Raw genomic sequence first — 15,823 nt, 5'->3', positions numbered from 1 at the left:
ATGTGGGGCGTGGGGGCTGCGGCGCTGCAGCTGCTCGCTCGGGCTGTGAAGCAGGCGGCGATACAGGGAGTCCGGCAGGACTTCGGCCGTTGGCTGTCCCGAGCCGCCGGGACGTCGGCAGGAGGCGGCGGCGACACCGTCGGTTTCGTCCCGGCGGAAGCAGCGGGAGCCGGCGGGCTGCTGCTGGGGCCCTACGCGGAGCAGGACGGGCTGCCGCCGGCGGAGTTGCTGCTCTGCCAGCTGCCCGAGGCGGGTGGCGGCGGGTCCGGGCTGGCCGAGGCGCGGGGCTGGCGCTGCTCCTGCTGCCTCCTGGGCACCTGCTGGTGCAAAAGCTGCCTCAGCGTGTGCGTGCTGGCGGCCCTGTGCTTCGCCTCGCTGGCCCTGGTGCGCCAGTATCTGCGGGACCTGCTGCTCTGGGCAGAGAGCCTGGACAGCCTGGCCGGCGTGCTGCTTTTCACCGTGGGCTTCATCGTGGTGTCCTTCCCCTGTGGCTGGGGCTATATCCTGCTTAACGTGGCCGCCGGCTACCTCTACGGCTTCGTGCTGGGCATGGGGCTGATGGTGCTCGGCGTCCTCATCGGCACCTTCGTCGCCCACGTGGCCTGCAGGCGACTGTTGGCCCGCTGGGCTCGGGCCAGGATCCAGGGCAGCGACACGCTCAGCGCCGTCGTCCGCGTCGTGGAGGGCGGCAACGGCCTCACGGTGGTGGCTCTGGCGCGGCTGACACCCATCCCCTTCGGGCTGCAGAACGCCGTCTTCGCGGTGAGTCCCGGAGCGTGGCTTGCGGCGCAGCACTGGGGTTACTGGCGGAGGTTGCCTCCTGTCCCGCGAAGAAACTTGGGTTTCTTGTAACACAAGCAACCCTCCCTCCCTACTTGCTCTGACTGGTGGCTCTTTCCTTGCCTGCGGAGGGAGGGCAAGGTGCCGCGTTGGGTGGTACGGCGTTAGAACTGCTCACTGGCATTCGGGAGACTTAGAAACTGGAGCAGCTGTGTAGCAAAAGCTGCAAATAACAGTTTTAACGTCCCTGTGTTTTCAGAGTGACCTAAGTGGGAGAAAAAGTGGTTTTAAGCAGTCGTGCTAGATCTCCCTTAGCTTTTTTGGTATAAATAACTACACTGGAAAGAAAAAAGCAGATTAAAATTGTTGCTGGCTTTGGGTGATGTTTGTAGCGTGCATCTAGCAAATCTAAAGGGTGTTAAGACGGTGCACATGGGAGAGATTGTGTATTTGGGGCAGAACTACCTGAGGGGTGGTTGTGGCCAGGGGGAGGTTGCTCTCTTCTCTCAGGTGGCCAGCACCAGAACAAGAGGACACAGCCTCAGGCTGCGCCAGGGGAGATTTAGGCTGGAGGTGAGGAGAAAGTTCTTCCCTGAGAGAGTCATTGGACACTGGAATGGGCTGCCTGGGGAGGTGGTGGAGTCGCCGTCCCTGGGGCACTTCAAGGCAAGGTTGGACATGGCACTTGGTGCCATGGTCTAGCCTTGAGCTCTGTGGTAAAGGGTTGGACTTGATGATCTGTGAGGTCTCTTCCAACCCTGATGATACTGTGATACTGTGAAGTGTAGACTGAGAGCTGAGAAGGGCCATGGTACACCGGAGTGGTACTGCAGGTTAAATTCAAGTTGAGCTTGGAAAAGGGTTGGACTTGATTTTCTTTCTGCTTTTAGGTGAAGATTGGCAAATTCTGTAAGGATAGCTTGAAACATAACTCATAGTGTTCTTTTTGATCATCTGAAAGAAGAAAGTAAAAAAGAACATAGAGGGCACTGCCTTTGAGTACCATCCTGCTGTGGATGACAATTTCAGACCCTCAGCTCTTTCCATATGCTTTTTTCTGAGGGATCTGTTCTTGGCTGTGTGTTACGCTTCACTTGTGTCTGCTAACTCAGTGAAATCAAACCCCAAGGCAAGCCAGATTGTGAAATACTTTTTAAACTGTAATAGTAACTCATGTTCTTTAATGCAAGAGACCCTGTGGAAAGTGTTTTGCTCTGCTGCTTTCTTATAGAATCAACCAGGTTAGAAGAGACCTCCAAGATCACCCACTCCAACCTATCACCCAGCCTTGTCCGGTCAACTAGACCATGGCACTAAGTGCCTCATACAGGCTTTTCTTGAGCACCTCCAGGGACAGCAACTCCACCACCTCCCTGGGCAGCCCATTCCAATGCCCATGGCTCTCTCTGGCAAGAACTTCCTTCTGACATCCAGCCTAGACCTCCCCTGCCACAACTTCGGACTGTGTCCCCTTGTTCTGTTGCTGGTTGCCTGGCAGAAGAGACCAACTCCTACCTGGCTACAATGTCCCTTCAGGTAGTTGTAGACAGCAAGGAGGTCTGCTCTGAGCCTCCTCTTCTCCCAGCTAAACAACTCCATCTCCCTTCCCTCCATCAGCAGTCCTGATCCTCTACCCTTGCGAAGTGCTTGCTCATACTTGACAAAGCCATCTAGTTGAAATGAGTAGGTCACTGAATCCCAAGTTTGTTATTTAAGGGAAAAAAAAAAAGCCATGGGGTTTTCAGAGGTTACCACCGACGTGGAATGTTGAAGGTGATTATGTGTAACAGTGAGTAGCAGGGCATTTGTCTCAGGAGCTGCGATCTCTGCCTGTCAGAGCTGCAGCATCTCCTTTCTAAGCAGATCCCATAAGCATTTCCATGTTATGAATAAGAAGAAGCTCTGGTATTTTATTTACCCATATAACTGGGTAAATAACCATATTAACCCTGAAGGGAGGTTGTAGCCAGGTAGGGGTTGGTCTCTTCTCCCAGACAACCAGCAATAGAAGAAGGGGACACAGCCTCAAGTTGTGCCGGGGGACGTATAGGCTGGATGTTAGGAGGAAGTTCTGCACAGAGAGAGTGATTGGCATTGGAATGGGCTGCTCAGGGAGGTGGTGGAGTCACTGTCCCTGGGGATGTTCAAGAAAAGACTGCCTGAGGCACTTAGTGCCATGGTCTGGTTGAATGGATGGGGCCGGGTGCTAGGTTGGACTGGATGATCTTGGAGGTCTCTTCCAACCTGGTTGATTCTATGATTCTCCTGCTGGACTGGTGAAGCTTACACCTGTGCTGCTGGCTGCAGACTGCCGGTATACCAGGTGAAGCTTTTGCTGTAATGTGACTCTCCGAAAATGGGGAGAGCTGTTGTGTTTGGGTTGCTCACAAGCTGTGGGTGTCACTTGAAGCACTCAGCGAATGTTTTAGAGCAGTATTGAGTCTGAAGAACTGACCAGAGAATCAAAGTGTTAAAATTATTTCCTTCCTGGCATTGCCATTCTGAGAGAAACCCAATTCAGCAGAGTATTCAGGCCAGTCCAGTATTAAAATGATGCTGCAAGTCAGTGTTTTGCATTCTCTAACTCCTGCAAGCTAAATAACTTTCTTTCCCAGTGGAAGATTACAGTGTTACAATAACAGATAGGAAATGAGATGAAGCCAGGTTCTTGAGTGTGCCAAATAACTTGGATGTTGCCTGCTCAGATGGGTTGCATTTATTACTTTGGGTTTATTACATTGCAACGTAGTCGAAGGAAGCAGGGTGGATTCAGTTTTTAACTGAGAACATTTAATATGAACTACAAGATTACTGAAAAGGTAAAAATATTGCTTGCAAACAAGCCAGTTTCTTACTGAGTCAAAGTTAAGCTACATATAGAATACAAAATTTTACCTACACAGATTTCCTTGAAATTTGACTGACTTGAAAACTTACTGCTCTGCTGAAGTTTAAAATGCAGGAGGATTTAGGGAGTACAAACCATCTGTCAGTTTCCTGTGCTAGCAATCTCAGCAGTGAGTTTGAAAAGGATTGCTCCTAATAGTAAAAGAAAGAACAGTGAAACTTATGCATCTTTAATTTTCCAGCAGTCTGGCCTGTGCATATTTTCTGCATGCATTAAGTAAACTGAAGACACTGAGAATACTTAAGGGGAAGGAAGTGACGCTTGTGGTCCAGGACAAGGCATAACCTTCATGTGAGAGTGGTAATTTGCAGGGCTGAGATTAATGGGTGTCTACAACCACTTGCTCAGTAGTGTGTACAATCTGCTGAGGGTTTTTTGGGATGGTTCACTTGTAGGGGACTGCACAGAAGGCAGGGGGAGCTTCCTAGCATTTGCTTAGTGATGGGATTGCATGATCTGAAACAGCACAAGAGGACAGTTAACACAAATAGTTTCTCACCAGCCAGGCATGAATATCTCGCTCTTAACATTGCTCTGCTGCTCTTTGGGGAAGCACCAGCAGCAGGAGCAGAGGGGTAAGGCATTTACTTGCTTTTCTGGAAGACCTAGGAACCTCTTAACTGAAAGCATGTTTGCATTTCTCTGAGTGGGTTTTGCTGAATTGTCACTCCTGTGACGCCAGAGTGCTGGAGCCACTGATGGGCTGCTAGCTCTTGCTGAAGTGTTTGCCCACACAGCCCTCTCCCCACGGCACCTCTGCAGAGAGGCCTGGCACGCAGGTTATCAGCTCCTTCCCACTGCTGGGGCTCTGGAGCTAGACTTAGGCAAACTGATTATTTGTAGTGCCAAGTGCAGTTTAGATCAGAATTCATGTTTCTTCTTTCTCCTCTGAGAGGAGTATTGTATGGAAGAAATAATGTTTCCTAGTGTGAATCCGTGGTTCCAGAAATGCACACAGTGAAATCAGAGGTCAAGAAATAGTGCCTGCTTTGCAGGAAGATTCAGGCAGCTTACTCTGCTTGTTGGAGAGTTGCTGGCTATTTTTTGATTGGGTTTTGTTTTATTCCCTACCTGGGTTGTCTGGGTTGTTTTTAGAAAGTAAAGAGCATCAGAATTGCCCTTTGCTCTCTCTTACTAAGCCTATCTGATCTGAAACAGAGGATTTTGTCAGTTGAGGAGAAAGAAATCTGCCTGAATCCCCAAAGGCACGTGAGCCCCCAACAAAGTCTTGGCACAGGCATTTATTCTTTGATAGGACTGAACCAAATGTGTGGGCTGCAAAGAACAGACCAAAGTTTTACTGAGCAAAGCCTGTCCAAGGCTCAGTGGGAGAATTTATCACTAACATTCTTACTACCAGAGTGGTTAGGTAGCTCTTACTTTTATTTCAGTACATCAGTATGGCCTCTAACAGTTGGCATCCACATTTGCTTTGGGATTTGCCTTCTAATTTTTGCTGCCTTGGGCTTTCTTTAGAAGAGCTCAGATTGTTCTGTATCTTGACCGTGCAGACCCCCTCCCCGCCCCAGTCTGAGCTTTCTAGAACAGGTAAAGTGTAATAGAAGGAAAGATATGGAAAGCTTTAAGTTGCTGTTGAAAATTTCTCTAGGTGGCTTAGGAAGGAATGCTGTCCACTTCCTCTGCCTCTGGGGAAGGGGATACCACTAGGTCTAAACCCCACAAACCAGGAATTAAAAGGACACCTGCAATTCTTTTCCCTCCCTCTCCTTGATCACTTCAATCAGGAAGCATAAGTCTCAGCCACTTGTGTCCACTGGCAGCCTCCTTTTTGCTTGGAAACAGTCTCATGGCCCAGCACTTCCAGTTGCTCCAGTTGCTTCCATCTACAAACATGTGGTTCTGCAACCAAGTGTCCTTAATACATCTATAAAAATGGAAGAGGTGCCTGGGAGTGTTAAAGCAATCTTTGGGAAGTATCCCAGCTCCATTAGATTTAATGACAGTGTCCTACTTAACAAGTCTTGCCTCAGCATTGGTATTTCAGAGCCTTTTAATAGCAGTTCTTCATTCCCTTGACAGTAGGGGAAGTTTTGGTTCTTAAACAATGGCCCAGATTATTCTAATGTTAAAATAAAGTAGTGAATCTTGTCAAAGCTTCAGTCAAGTACCAAGTTCTGACACAGCTGTGAAGTGCTTTTTCATTAGAAATCTAAATTAGTATTGTACAGAGAGGGAAATATTTGTGTTGCTCATTTATATCTTAGCCTGTGGGAAGTGTAATTTGCAGTGTGAAGTTTGGAATTGGCTTATTGGATCTTGTTCCAGTGAATTATTCTTCATATTTAGGCTTCATTGCATTCTTCTCCTCTACTGCCTGCCCTTCCTCCTAAAAACTTTCCACTGATGGTGCTCAAAGCTGGGAGAATTCAGCACAGTGACTTTGGTAGTACCCACAGTTTATTTTAAGACTAGCAGGATGAAAATGAGTAACTTCTATTTTCTTGTACAAAGCCTTCAAGGTCAGTAATTTCCATCTAGGTTCCCAGCATTAGGGACTGTTCTTAATTAGAACTCACTTTATTACATCTGGAAAATTCTTTAGATGGCTTTCTTCAAAATCACCCTTTTCATACTCATTTTCAACCTATAGTGTCCTCCTGTTTTCATTTTTCTTGTGGGAGCATTTTTGGCCTCTTGGCTCTTGCATGTAGTGTTTCCCTGTGGCTGGTGTTAACGCAGCCAGTGCTGTGTACTTTGTTCCCACGTAGGCTGTCCACAGATGTGCCCAGCACAGGAATTTCACAGCCAAGAGAGGAAAGAAAATACCATAGAATCAGTCAGGGTTGGAAGGGACCACAAGGATCAGCCAGTTCCAACCCCCTTGCCATGCCCAGGGACACCCTATCCTAGATCAGGCTGTCCACAGCCTCATCCAGCCTGGCCTTAAATACCTCCAGCCATGGGGCCTCAACCACCTCCCTGGGTAACCGATTCCAGCCTCTCACCACTCTCCTGCTCAACAACTTCCTCCTCATATCCAATCTGAACCTACCCATCTCCAGCATTGCTCCATTCCCCCCAGTCCTGTCACTCCCTGATAGCCTTGAAAGTCCCTCCCCAGCTTTTTTGTAGGCCTGCTTCAGGTCCTGGAAGGCCACAAGAAGGTCACCTCGCAGCCTCCTGTTCTGCAGACTCAACAGCCCCAACTCTTTCAGTCTGTCCTCATAGCAGAGCTGCTGCAGCCCTCTGAGAATCCCTGTGGCCCTTCTCTGGACAAGCTCCAGCATCTCCACATCCCTCTTGTAATGGGGGCTCCAGAACTGGATGCAGTACTCCAGGTGGGGTCTCAGCAGAGCAGAGGGGGAGAATCACCTCCCTCATTCTGCTGGCCACACTTCTCCTGATGCAGCCCAGGCTCTGCTTGGCTTTCTGGGCTGCAAGTGCACACTGCTGGCTCCTGTTGAGCTTCTTGTCCACCAGCACCCCCAAGTCCCTCTCTTCAGGGCTGCTCTCCAGCCACTCACTGCCCAGCCTGGATTTGTGCTTGGGATTACCTCCACCCAGATGCAGGACCTTGCACTTGGTTTTGTTTAACCTCATGAGGTTGGCTTGTGCCCACCTCTCCAGCCAGTCCAGGTCCCTCTGGATGGATCCCTTCCCTCCACTGTGTCTGTTGCACCACACAGCTTGGTGTTATCAGCAAACTGCTGAGGATGCACTCAGTGGCACTGTCCATGTCACCCATAGAGATGTTGAACAAGACTTATCCAAGGACTGATCCCTGAGGGACTTCACTTGTCACTGGCCTCCACTTGGCCATGGACCCATTGACAGCCACTCTTTGGGTGCGGCCATCAAGCCACTTAATCCAACTAGTGGTCCACTAGTAGTATTAGTGTTTTCTTGACAGAGAAACTAACAAAGGCTCTAACTGTGTGTACTGTTTTGTTCACTGATTGAAGTGTGATACAGCTTATCTTTGGTGGCAAAGCTTAATGATACTCCTATAGATAGATATTGCTGCTAGAAATCACTGACAGAGATATGTGTCTTAATAAGCATGCAGCTGGCCTTCCTTGCAAAGGCAAATTGTATCTGCCACACTGGTTACCTAGATGATATTTAATGCAGTGACAGTTTGAACAATTGCTTCTCTTTGTTAGTTGCCATGCATATAAAAATCAAAGTGAATAGATTTTTTTTCATTTAGACCTTCACATCTGAGGAAATAGCTTCTTTGTGCCAGCAAACTCTTGTATATTTTAGAGCTTTGCTCACCACAAGCAAATAAACATCCTCAATGAACAGTGTAATTGCATCCTTAGTTAATGAGTTTGGCACTCAGGTGTTGTGTAATGTAAGATGAAATGAAATGAAACCTCCTAGCTATGTAAAGGGCAGCTGAAAACCAGCCACATGCAGTTTTATTACGCGCAGTGGAAAAGTGGCAGTGAAGTCATGTAAGAAACTTTCATTTTTGGGGGGTATGGATGCTTGTGGGAGGGGTAGGCTGGTTGTTCATGCACTTGTGTTGGAGCTGTGACAGCTCAGTTTTTTATGCCTTCTCTTACTCAGATTACAGATTTGTCACTACCCAATTACCTGATGGCTTCTTCACTTGGACTGCTTCCTACTCAGCTCCTGAACTCGTACTTGGGCACCACCTTGCGCACCATGGAGGATGTGATTGCAGAACAAAGTGTCAGTGGCTATTTTATCTTTGGTTTACAGGTAAGATGAAGTTACTGCTCTCAGACCTTGGTAACAGTCTCTTTGGCTACTTGGGCAATCAGGTGTTCTTGGGAACCATCATTATCTTGTGTTTGAGTTGATTTCTTTATTCCCCTCACTTCTTGGGCACCTTCAGTACCAGTGGGTATCAAGACAGGCTTTTGCTTTTGGAAACAGTAGGCAGGTTCCACTCCTGTAGCTGTGCCTCTTCTTCAGTAGGACAAGGGAGGCTATTCTTCCCCTCTACTCAGCACTGGTCAGGCCACACCTTGAGTGCTGTGTCCAGTGCTGGGCCCCTCAATTCAAGAGAGCTGTTGAGGTGCTGGAGGGTGTCCAGAGAAGGGCAACAAAGGTGGTGAGGGGCCTGGAACACAAACCCTATGAGGAGAGGCTAAGGGAGCTGGGGTTGTTTAGCCAGGAGGAGGCTCAGGGGTGACCTCATTGCTGTCCACAACTACCTGAAGGGAGGCTGTAGCCAGGTAGGGGTGGCCTCTTCTGCCAGGCAACCAGCAACAGAACAAGGGGACACAGTCTCAAGTTGTGCCGGGGGAAGTCTAGGCTGGATGTTAGGAGGAAGTTGTTGGCAGAGAGAGTGATTGGCATTGGAATGGGCTGCCCAGGGAGGTGGTGGAGTCACTGTCCCTGGAGGTGTTCAAGCAAAGCCTGGATGAGGCATTTAGTGCCATGGTCTGGTTGACTGGCTAGGGCTGGGTGCTAGGTTGGACTGGCTGATCTTGGAGGTCTCTTCCAACCTGGTTGATTCTATGATTCTAAGTCACTGAATCTTCACTTTGGAAACTGCATGCATATAGGATATATGAGATGTAGAGATTCAGCATTGCTGATTTCTCTGTCACACTGCACAGCCTCCAGTGTGAAAGGATTGGGCTACAGGAGGTCTGGTGGGATGTATCTTGTAGGGGTTGTGCTCTCTGTTAACATAATAGCTCCTTACTCTGAGACGGTCAGCATCTTACAGACTTGAGCACCAAGCAAGTCCTGGCATGTGGTACTGAGAACTAATAGTTTTAAAGAGTGTGTAATTGGCAACTCTGTTAATTTCAGTGGATTGTGTAAAACTGAGCTGATACTTCTTTTTCACATGCTTATTGACTTCTAGATACCCAGAGAACAGGGTGCACTGTTTCTGCCTTTGGTTTCTTCTGTTCAACAGCTTTAATTCTTTCCTACCTCATATGGCATGAAGCAGAACTTCATCATTCTCTCTTCCTATCACAGTTTTGTTTTCTTCTCTTGCCCTCTGTGGCAATATCCTGATGAACTGTAGACTTGTCAAGCCACCCTTACACGAAATCACATGTGGAATTCCACAAGTGCTTTTCCTTTTCTCCTGCAGCACATTCCTGCTGTGGAATAGTGTGTTCAGTATGCTTGGACCCAGCAGGATTCACCATTAGCACTGAACGCTCCCAATTCTGCATAGGTACTGATGATGAAAAGTGCTGAAGAAATACAATTATGCTAATGTCTAAATCAGAATATCCTAATTTTGCAAGTGAGTAAATTAATGAGAAGTACATAGTACCTTTACATGAGTTTAGCTGATGAAATAATATGTCAGCAAATCCTGGGGACAGGCCTTAAGTCTGAGAGCATGACAAGCACAGAGTATTTTAGAGACAGATCATATATTAAAACCTGCTCAGACAGCAGCAGGGTGCTTCAGGCTGTGTTTGGCCAGCAGTTACCATGGTTTGCAAACTTTCAGTTGCTACTGCAGTCATTCATCTTCCTCAGTTTTTGTACACTCATAAAACTGATTTTCACAATGCTCAGATATAAAACTAGGTCTAAGAGTGCTTTATACATCCCCTGGCTTTCCTTCTGCCCCGAATTTGTGTGTTCTTAAAAAGAATAATTTAGAGACCTCACAGAAGAGGTTTATGAGTATTTAAAATATCTTTTTACATGAGAGGTAAATAACTTTGATAGATCATAGAAGTGATTACTTGATCAGCTTTCGTTTTGATAGTGAAACGTTGTTTCCAGGGTGGTAGTTTTTAGTGGTCTTGCCCCTTTCCCCCCCCCCCCCCCCCCCCCCCGATTTTAACTGACTTTAGCTCTCCTTTGTGGGTTGTGTACAGTCTGTAGCATAACTGTTACTCAGGTAAGTGCTGTCTGGAGAGGCTGAACATTTGAGGAGGAGCTCTCACCTCTTTGAGAGCAGTCCTTGGGACCTTACTAAATCAAGGGAACCTGTTAGTGGAAGGATTACTAATGTTGTCCTGCTTTCTGTCAGGCATCAGCCTGATGCTTTGCCTGGTTGGGCTTTAATGGAAGTTTGTTGTAGTAAATTGATCCAGAATTCTTCATGTTTCATAATTTTCTTGAGTGTGTGTATATATATTCTAAAAATACTTATTGGGGAACCAGGCTACTGGTAGCAATCCAGTCAGATTGAAGTATTTGCATAAGCTGCTTTTCCTATACCTTCAGAACTTGGTATATTCTCTTTTTGACTCTTATGTTGGCCAGTTCATTTCAAAACCAACTTAAATTTGTGAGGAAAGTCTTTTTCACTGCAAGGGTAAGCAAGCAGTGGAGCAGGTTGCCCGGGAAGATAGTCTAATCTCCATCCTTGGAAGTTCTCAAAACTTGGCTGGACAAAAGTTCTGGGCAATTTTGATTGATATGGCAGTCAGACCTGCACTGAGATGCAAGTTGAGCTGGAGACTGGTGGGAATGCCTCCCAGACACAACTGTCCTATAGCCAGACTTGTCAATCCCCTTAACTCAGTGATACTCAACATCTTTTATGCCATGCTGATAAAAGTGGTGGTCATTAATCTTAAAGTAAACACATCCTTACCAATTAATACTGAAATTCAGCTTTTGGACTCAAAGCTTTAGGTTCTGTTGTAAACCTTTTTGGTTTACTGGAAGGAAGCTGCAGATTCCAGCTAGTTTGATAAAACATTCTGAAGAAAGGCAGAGGAGTTTACTTCTTTTAAAGGGCCTATCACTATGAGACAGCAAGATTTAATTATTGTTTGTTAAGGAGTATCTCAGCTGACAATTTAACTGGTCTGTTACTGAAACTAAAGGCTAGGAGGAGTGCTATGCATGCCCAGTGTCACTGAATGAGTCATTTCTAAGCAAAAGAATTTATTCCTGATGATTTTTTGTGGTGAAAGCTGAGAAATTATTAGCAATAAAATTTAGAGCAAAAAACCTCCAATAAAATCCTCTGATGTTTTGGACAGTATTTCCTCCTTAAAGCAAAAAAAAACCAACCCACAACCCAAACATCTCCAAACCCCACACCACCAACATCCTGTCCCCTCCCCGAGCCATCTTCCGGAAACCAACTTCTTCCAATACAGACTGCTCCAAGTCACTCACAAGCTCTGATTCTGCCCTGCTTGGTTCTGGTATCTGAGAAGCATGGTGATACTGCTGCTCTCTGCTGTCTTCTGTGCCGGAGGAGTGAGGACTAGAAGTTTCATTTCCTTTCCTCTGCATCACCTGTTTGCATGTTGTAGAGGCCCAGTGCAGTTTCAGCCTGTTACTTGCCTGATATACAGATAATTCAGCCCCAGACAGGAGCTAACAGAGATACAGCAGTTGCCTGTATGACCCTTCCCCAGCAGAGAAGGGGAATCAGATCAAGTAGAGAAGACCCACAGGTTGAAACGAAAATGGATCTGATGAAACAGCCAAACTAATGCCAATGCCAGTCTGAAATGCACAGAGCTGTGCTCATCCCAGCAAAAGAAGGGCAGTCAAAATAGAGAGGAAAGCAGTCCTCAGGAGCAGCTCCTATCCTAACCAAACCCTCCCCCTTTTATGGCATGGGGTGCACCTGTGAGCCAGCTCAGGTCAGCTGCCTGGCTGATTGGAAGCTGGCAGCAGCCTGCAATCCTTGTCTGGCCTGGGAATCTCTCCCAGCAAAACCAGGACAGTAGAAGTCAGCCTTTTTGACTCAGACTGCTTTTGTTGTGGAAACGTGTTTTCCAAGAGAGAAAGGGAAGGAATTGCATTCTGGTGAGTATGTGGATGATAATGGAAAGAGAGAAAACAACTTCTCAATTCTTATCAGTGTTCTATGTAATGCCTGTGTTCTGATATGCAGGTTACCTTGTGAGCATCTCAAAGTTTAGAGGCGCTCCTTGGTTAAGTTCATCTCCCTTCTGATGTCTCGCCTGTGAAACACAGAGCCAACAGGTGCCTCTGTGAATCTGTCAACATCTGCTTTGTATTGGTGCTTACAGTTTCAGTAGCCTACAGCACTCTTCTGTTTCATTTGCAGATTGTCATAAGCATAGGACTCATGTTTTATGTCGTCCACCGAGCTCAAGTGGAGCTGAACGCAGCCATTGTAGCGTGCGAGATGGAAATGAAGACATCACTTGGCAAAGACAGCCAACCCAGCATCAGTGGCTCAACCACCTACTGCAACAAAAGGACAGTAGCATTCTCTGGAGGAGGTGTCAATATTGTGTGATTCTATTTTTTTTCCTAAGTATTAACAAAATAAGGATTTTGTGGACCTCAGAAACATCCCTGGACAATTCAACTAGTTTGAAATAAGAACTAAAAATGGTTACAGGTTGTACCGTGGCACAAACCAACCGACCAGCTCCTCGTTGCACATGGAGTGACTTCTAGCAAGAAAGGAAAGGTGGTGAGAAGTAACTTGAGTTGTAAACACACATTTGACTGCACCTTTGGTCGTTTATTACACCTGTCACGGCCTGTAGTCTGCACTTTAGGTTTTGGGTTGGTCTTTTCTTGTTTTCCTTTGCTTCTATCGACTGAGAAATGCATCTATAAAACTGAGGAAAAAGTAGCACAGAGGTCAATATTTTTCTGCTTAGCATTATTTATAAGGCTGAATAATTATATGCAGTAGAACTTTGTTACTGATAAAGATGAACGGGAAAGTATGCAGTTCAGTGTTTGTTATTCTTGAATGTGCTTTTGCTTTGGACTTGCTTCCAGAAGTTGGAGTGTGTTATTTAGCTAATGATGGGACCATTTGGCTTTTCCTGCAGTGTTGGTTTTTACAACAGGAAAAAAAAAAAAGCCCTATAGTAAAGTTTTGGTTGAATGTATTTTTATAAGTCATTAAAAGCATTGCAGAGCCATGCATTATGTATTCACACAAGCTTAAATCCTACCTTGTGGGACTGAAGTGCTCTTAAAAAACATTTTAAGTTACACTGTGTTAATATGCAAAGCAAAAGGGAAAACACAGAAGTTTTAATCGCTTGCAGTGACTGTTGGAAAGAGACTTTGTGGCTCGATGGTTGCATTGGTTTTACCACCTTGGTGATTGTACCAAAGGGCTGTTCCACGTTAGTCCTGTTCGTAGTACTTGTGAGTGGTGAAAGGATGGAGTTTCCCGGCTCGCATGACTGCATGTAACAAGGCTTCCAGAACAGGGAGCTAAATCTGTCCTTTAAAACACAATGATGGGATGGTGACAGTACCAATATTACATGAAGGTGGCCTTTATTTTGTAAAGTGAACTCCCTCTCTCCCTTTAAGAAGCTTTAACACTTCTCTTTGGTTGGCATGTGTTTTTTCTTCTAATAGTGTGACGTGTTTTTAGAAGACACAAGCTGAGTGAAAATAGGGAAAACTAGACCTCCTCCTTGGAAAACTAAATCCAGTAGTGGAGGAGGGTGGTGATGTCTCTGAGACTCAGGAATTCTGACTTCATTTTTGCAAGACAACACTGTAGTGGGTAGCGCCCCTGTGGCGTGTGCCGCGGACTGTTTTGCACTGCGTTTGGACTGGCTGACCCCACAGCAACCTCTGTGTGTTTGTGTAAGCGGAGAGCAGCAGTGATGCCTGCACACACCTGTAGGTGTGAGCTCCACGTGGATGTGCAGGAGGTGGCAGTGTTAACCTCTCGGATGCGGACAGGGCGTCCGATACAAAGGTGATGTCGTGTCCTGCTCGCTGTGTAGTTATTTTGTGTGAGGTTTTAAGGATGCTTTCGGTCTTCAAAGTTGTGTCGTTTTCTACTAGTATGACTGTGCCTCCCTTTTGTAAGGCTGCTGCTTGTTGGGTTCAAGTCTTTTTGGGTTGTTATGGAATAGCAGGTCTTCAAGGCTGTTGGGTAGCAGAGACCTGATGGCCTCTAAGAGTCTTCCTATGAGGCTGTACAGTACTTGCATAGCTCGACATCTGCGCCTTTTTTGGTGCTTCAGTTTTGTTCTCTCGGCGTGTACCCTTTGCAGACTGCTGTCCTTGGGTCTTGTGACCTAAGGAACTGAACCAGTTCAATGGAACAACAAAGTTCAGATTGTCTCCTTTCTGTTGTTTGGGTTTGTTTTTGTTTGGTTGCTTTGCTTTTGAGAAGGCAATCTGCATATACCTGGAAGTGTTTATTTACACATCTCTGCCTCTGACAGCTCCTGTGTGAAAACAAGAGAGCCAGATAAATTCTGATGGCGTTATTTGTCATCATAGTATAATTGAGCCCTTTCCTGACCATGGTTTGGTTTGGGATTTTTGTGTGTGTGTGTTTTGTTTGGTTTGTTTGCTTCTTGGAAAGAACAATCCTTCCATAAATGAACTGATCTGAACTTTGCTCCATCTTGCCAAATCAAACACAAAAAAACCCAACAGTGTTTTGAAGAGGGTATCTCTTTCTTTGCTTTTTTTTTTTTTAACTAAAGATTTAGTTGATTATTTGACAACATTTCCCAGATAGGTATTTTGAAGTGCTTTTATTTCCATGACATTTTGTAATGAGAGTAACTTCACTATGTGAACACTTTTTTTGTAGTATGGAAGTAGTTCTTAAGACTTTTGCATTTTGCTTGATACTTGTAAGATTTGTGTACAAGTTAATGGGAAATGTGCATTCAAAGGAACTTTTCTGTACTGTGCCAATCATAATTTTATACAATAAATCCACTCCAATTTCTTTAAAGGAATATGCATCAAATGTTCTGTTTGCTGTGAAGCAGTTGGGGAGAAGGTGCAGCAGAGTGGTGTCCTTATGTGTGCATACAAAGGTAGTTGTCTGTGTTGAAAGAGCAGCAAGTTTGGATTTCACAGATTGTAAAAGGTTAGAAAAGCCCTTTTAAGATGATCAAGTTAAACTAATACACCAACTACCATGACCACTAAACTATATTCTAAATCACTGCATCTGCACCTTTCTTGAACACCTTTGGGGATGGCGACTCCACCACATCCCTGGGCAGCCTGTTCCAACACCTCACCACTCTTCCAGTAAAGACATTTTCCTAATAGCCAACTTAAAACTCCCCTGAGGTAACTCCAACCCATTTCCTCTTGTCCTGTCGCTGGTTACTTGGGAGAAGAGACCATCACCAGCCTCACTACAACCTCCTTTCAGGTAGCTGTGGAGAGCAAGAAGATCTCCCTTCAGCCTTCTCTTCTCCAGACCAAACAACCCCAGTTCCCTCGGCCACTCATCATATGAAGCCGCTCAAACACCTC

At 46.0% G+C, this 15,823-nt stretch overlaps 1 protein-coding gene across 1 annotated transcript; it reads left to right on the top strand.

Moving 5' to 3' along the window:
• On the top strand, window positions 1-15,291 carry TMEM64 (transmembrane protein 64). Its single transcript, XM_064154663.1, has 3 exons — window positions 1-762; window positions 8,225-8,380; window positions 12,651-15,291. The coding sequence occupies exons 1-3, from the start codon at window positions 1-3 to the stop codon at window positions 12,843-12,845; spliced, it is 1,113 nt and encodes a 370-aa protein (XP_064010733.1). The 3' UTR covers window positions 12,846-15,291.
• The last annotated feature ends 532 nt before the right edge of the window (window positions 15,292-15,823 follow it).

The sequence above is a fragment of the Pogoniulus pusillus genome, chromosome 14 (assembly GCF_015220805.1).
Source record: "Pogoniulus pusillus isolate bPogPus1 chromosome 14, bPogPus1.pri, whole genome shotgun sequence".
NCBI lineage: Eukaryota > Metazoa > Chordata > Aves > Piciformes > Lybiidae > Pogoniulus > Pogoniulus pusillus.
The sequence above is the reverse complement of the archived record's forward strand: the minus strand, read 5'-3'. Positions and strand labels throughout refer to the sequence as shown.

Coding starts and splice junctions, on each gene's coding strand:
- TMEM64 (XM_064154663.1), top strand. CDS start 1: ATGTGGGGCGTGGGGGCTGCGGCGCTGCAGCTGCTCGCTCGGGCTGTG. Junction 763..8,224: donor TGCAGAACGCCGTCTTCGCG/GTGAGTCCCGGA, acceptor TCTCTTACTCAG/ATTACAGATTTGTCACTACC. Junction 8,381..12,650: donor ATTTTATCTTTGGTTTACAG/GTAAGATGAAGT, acceptor TTTCATTTGCAG/ATTGTCATAAGCATAGGACT.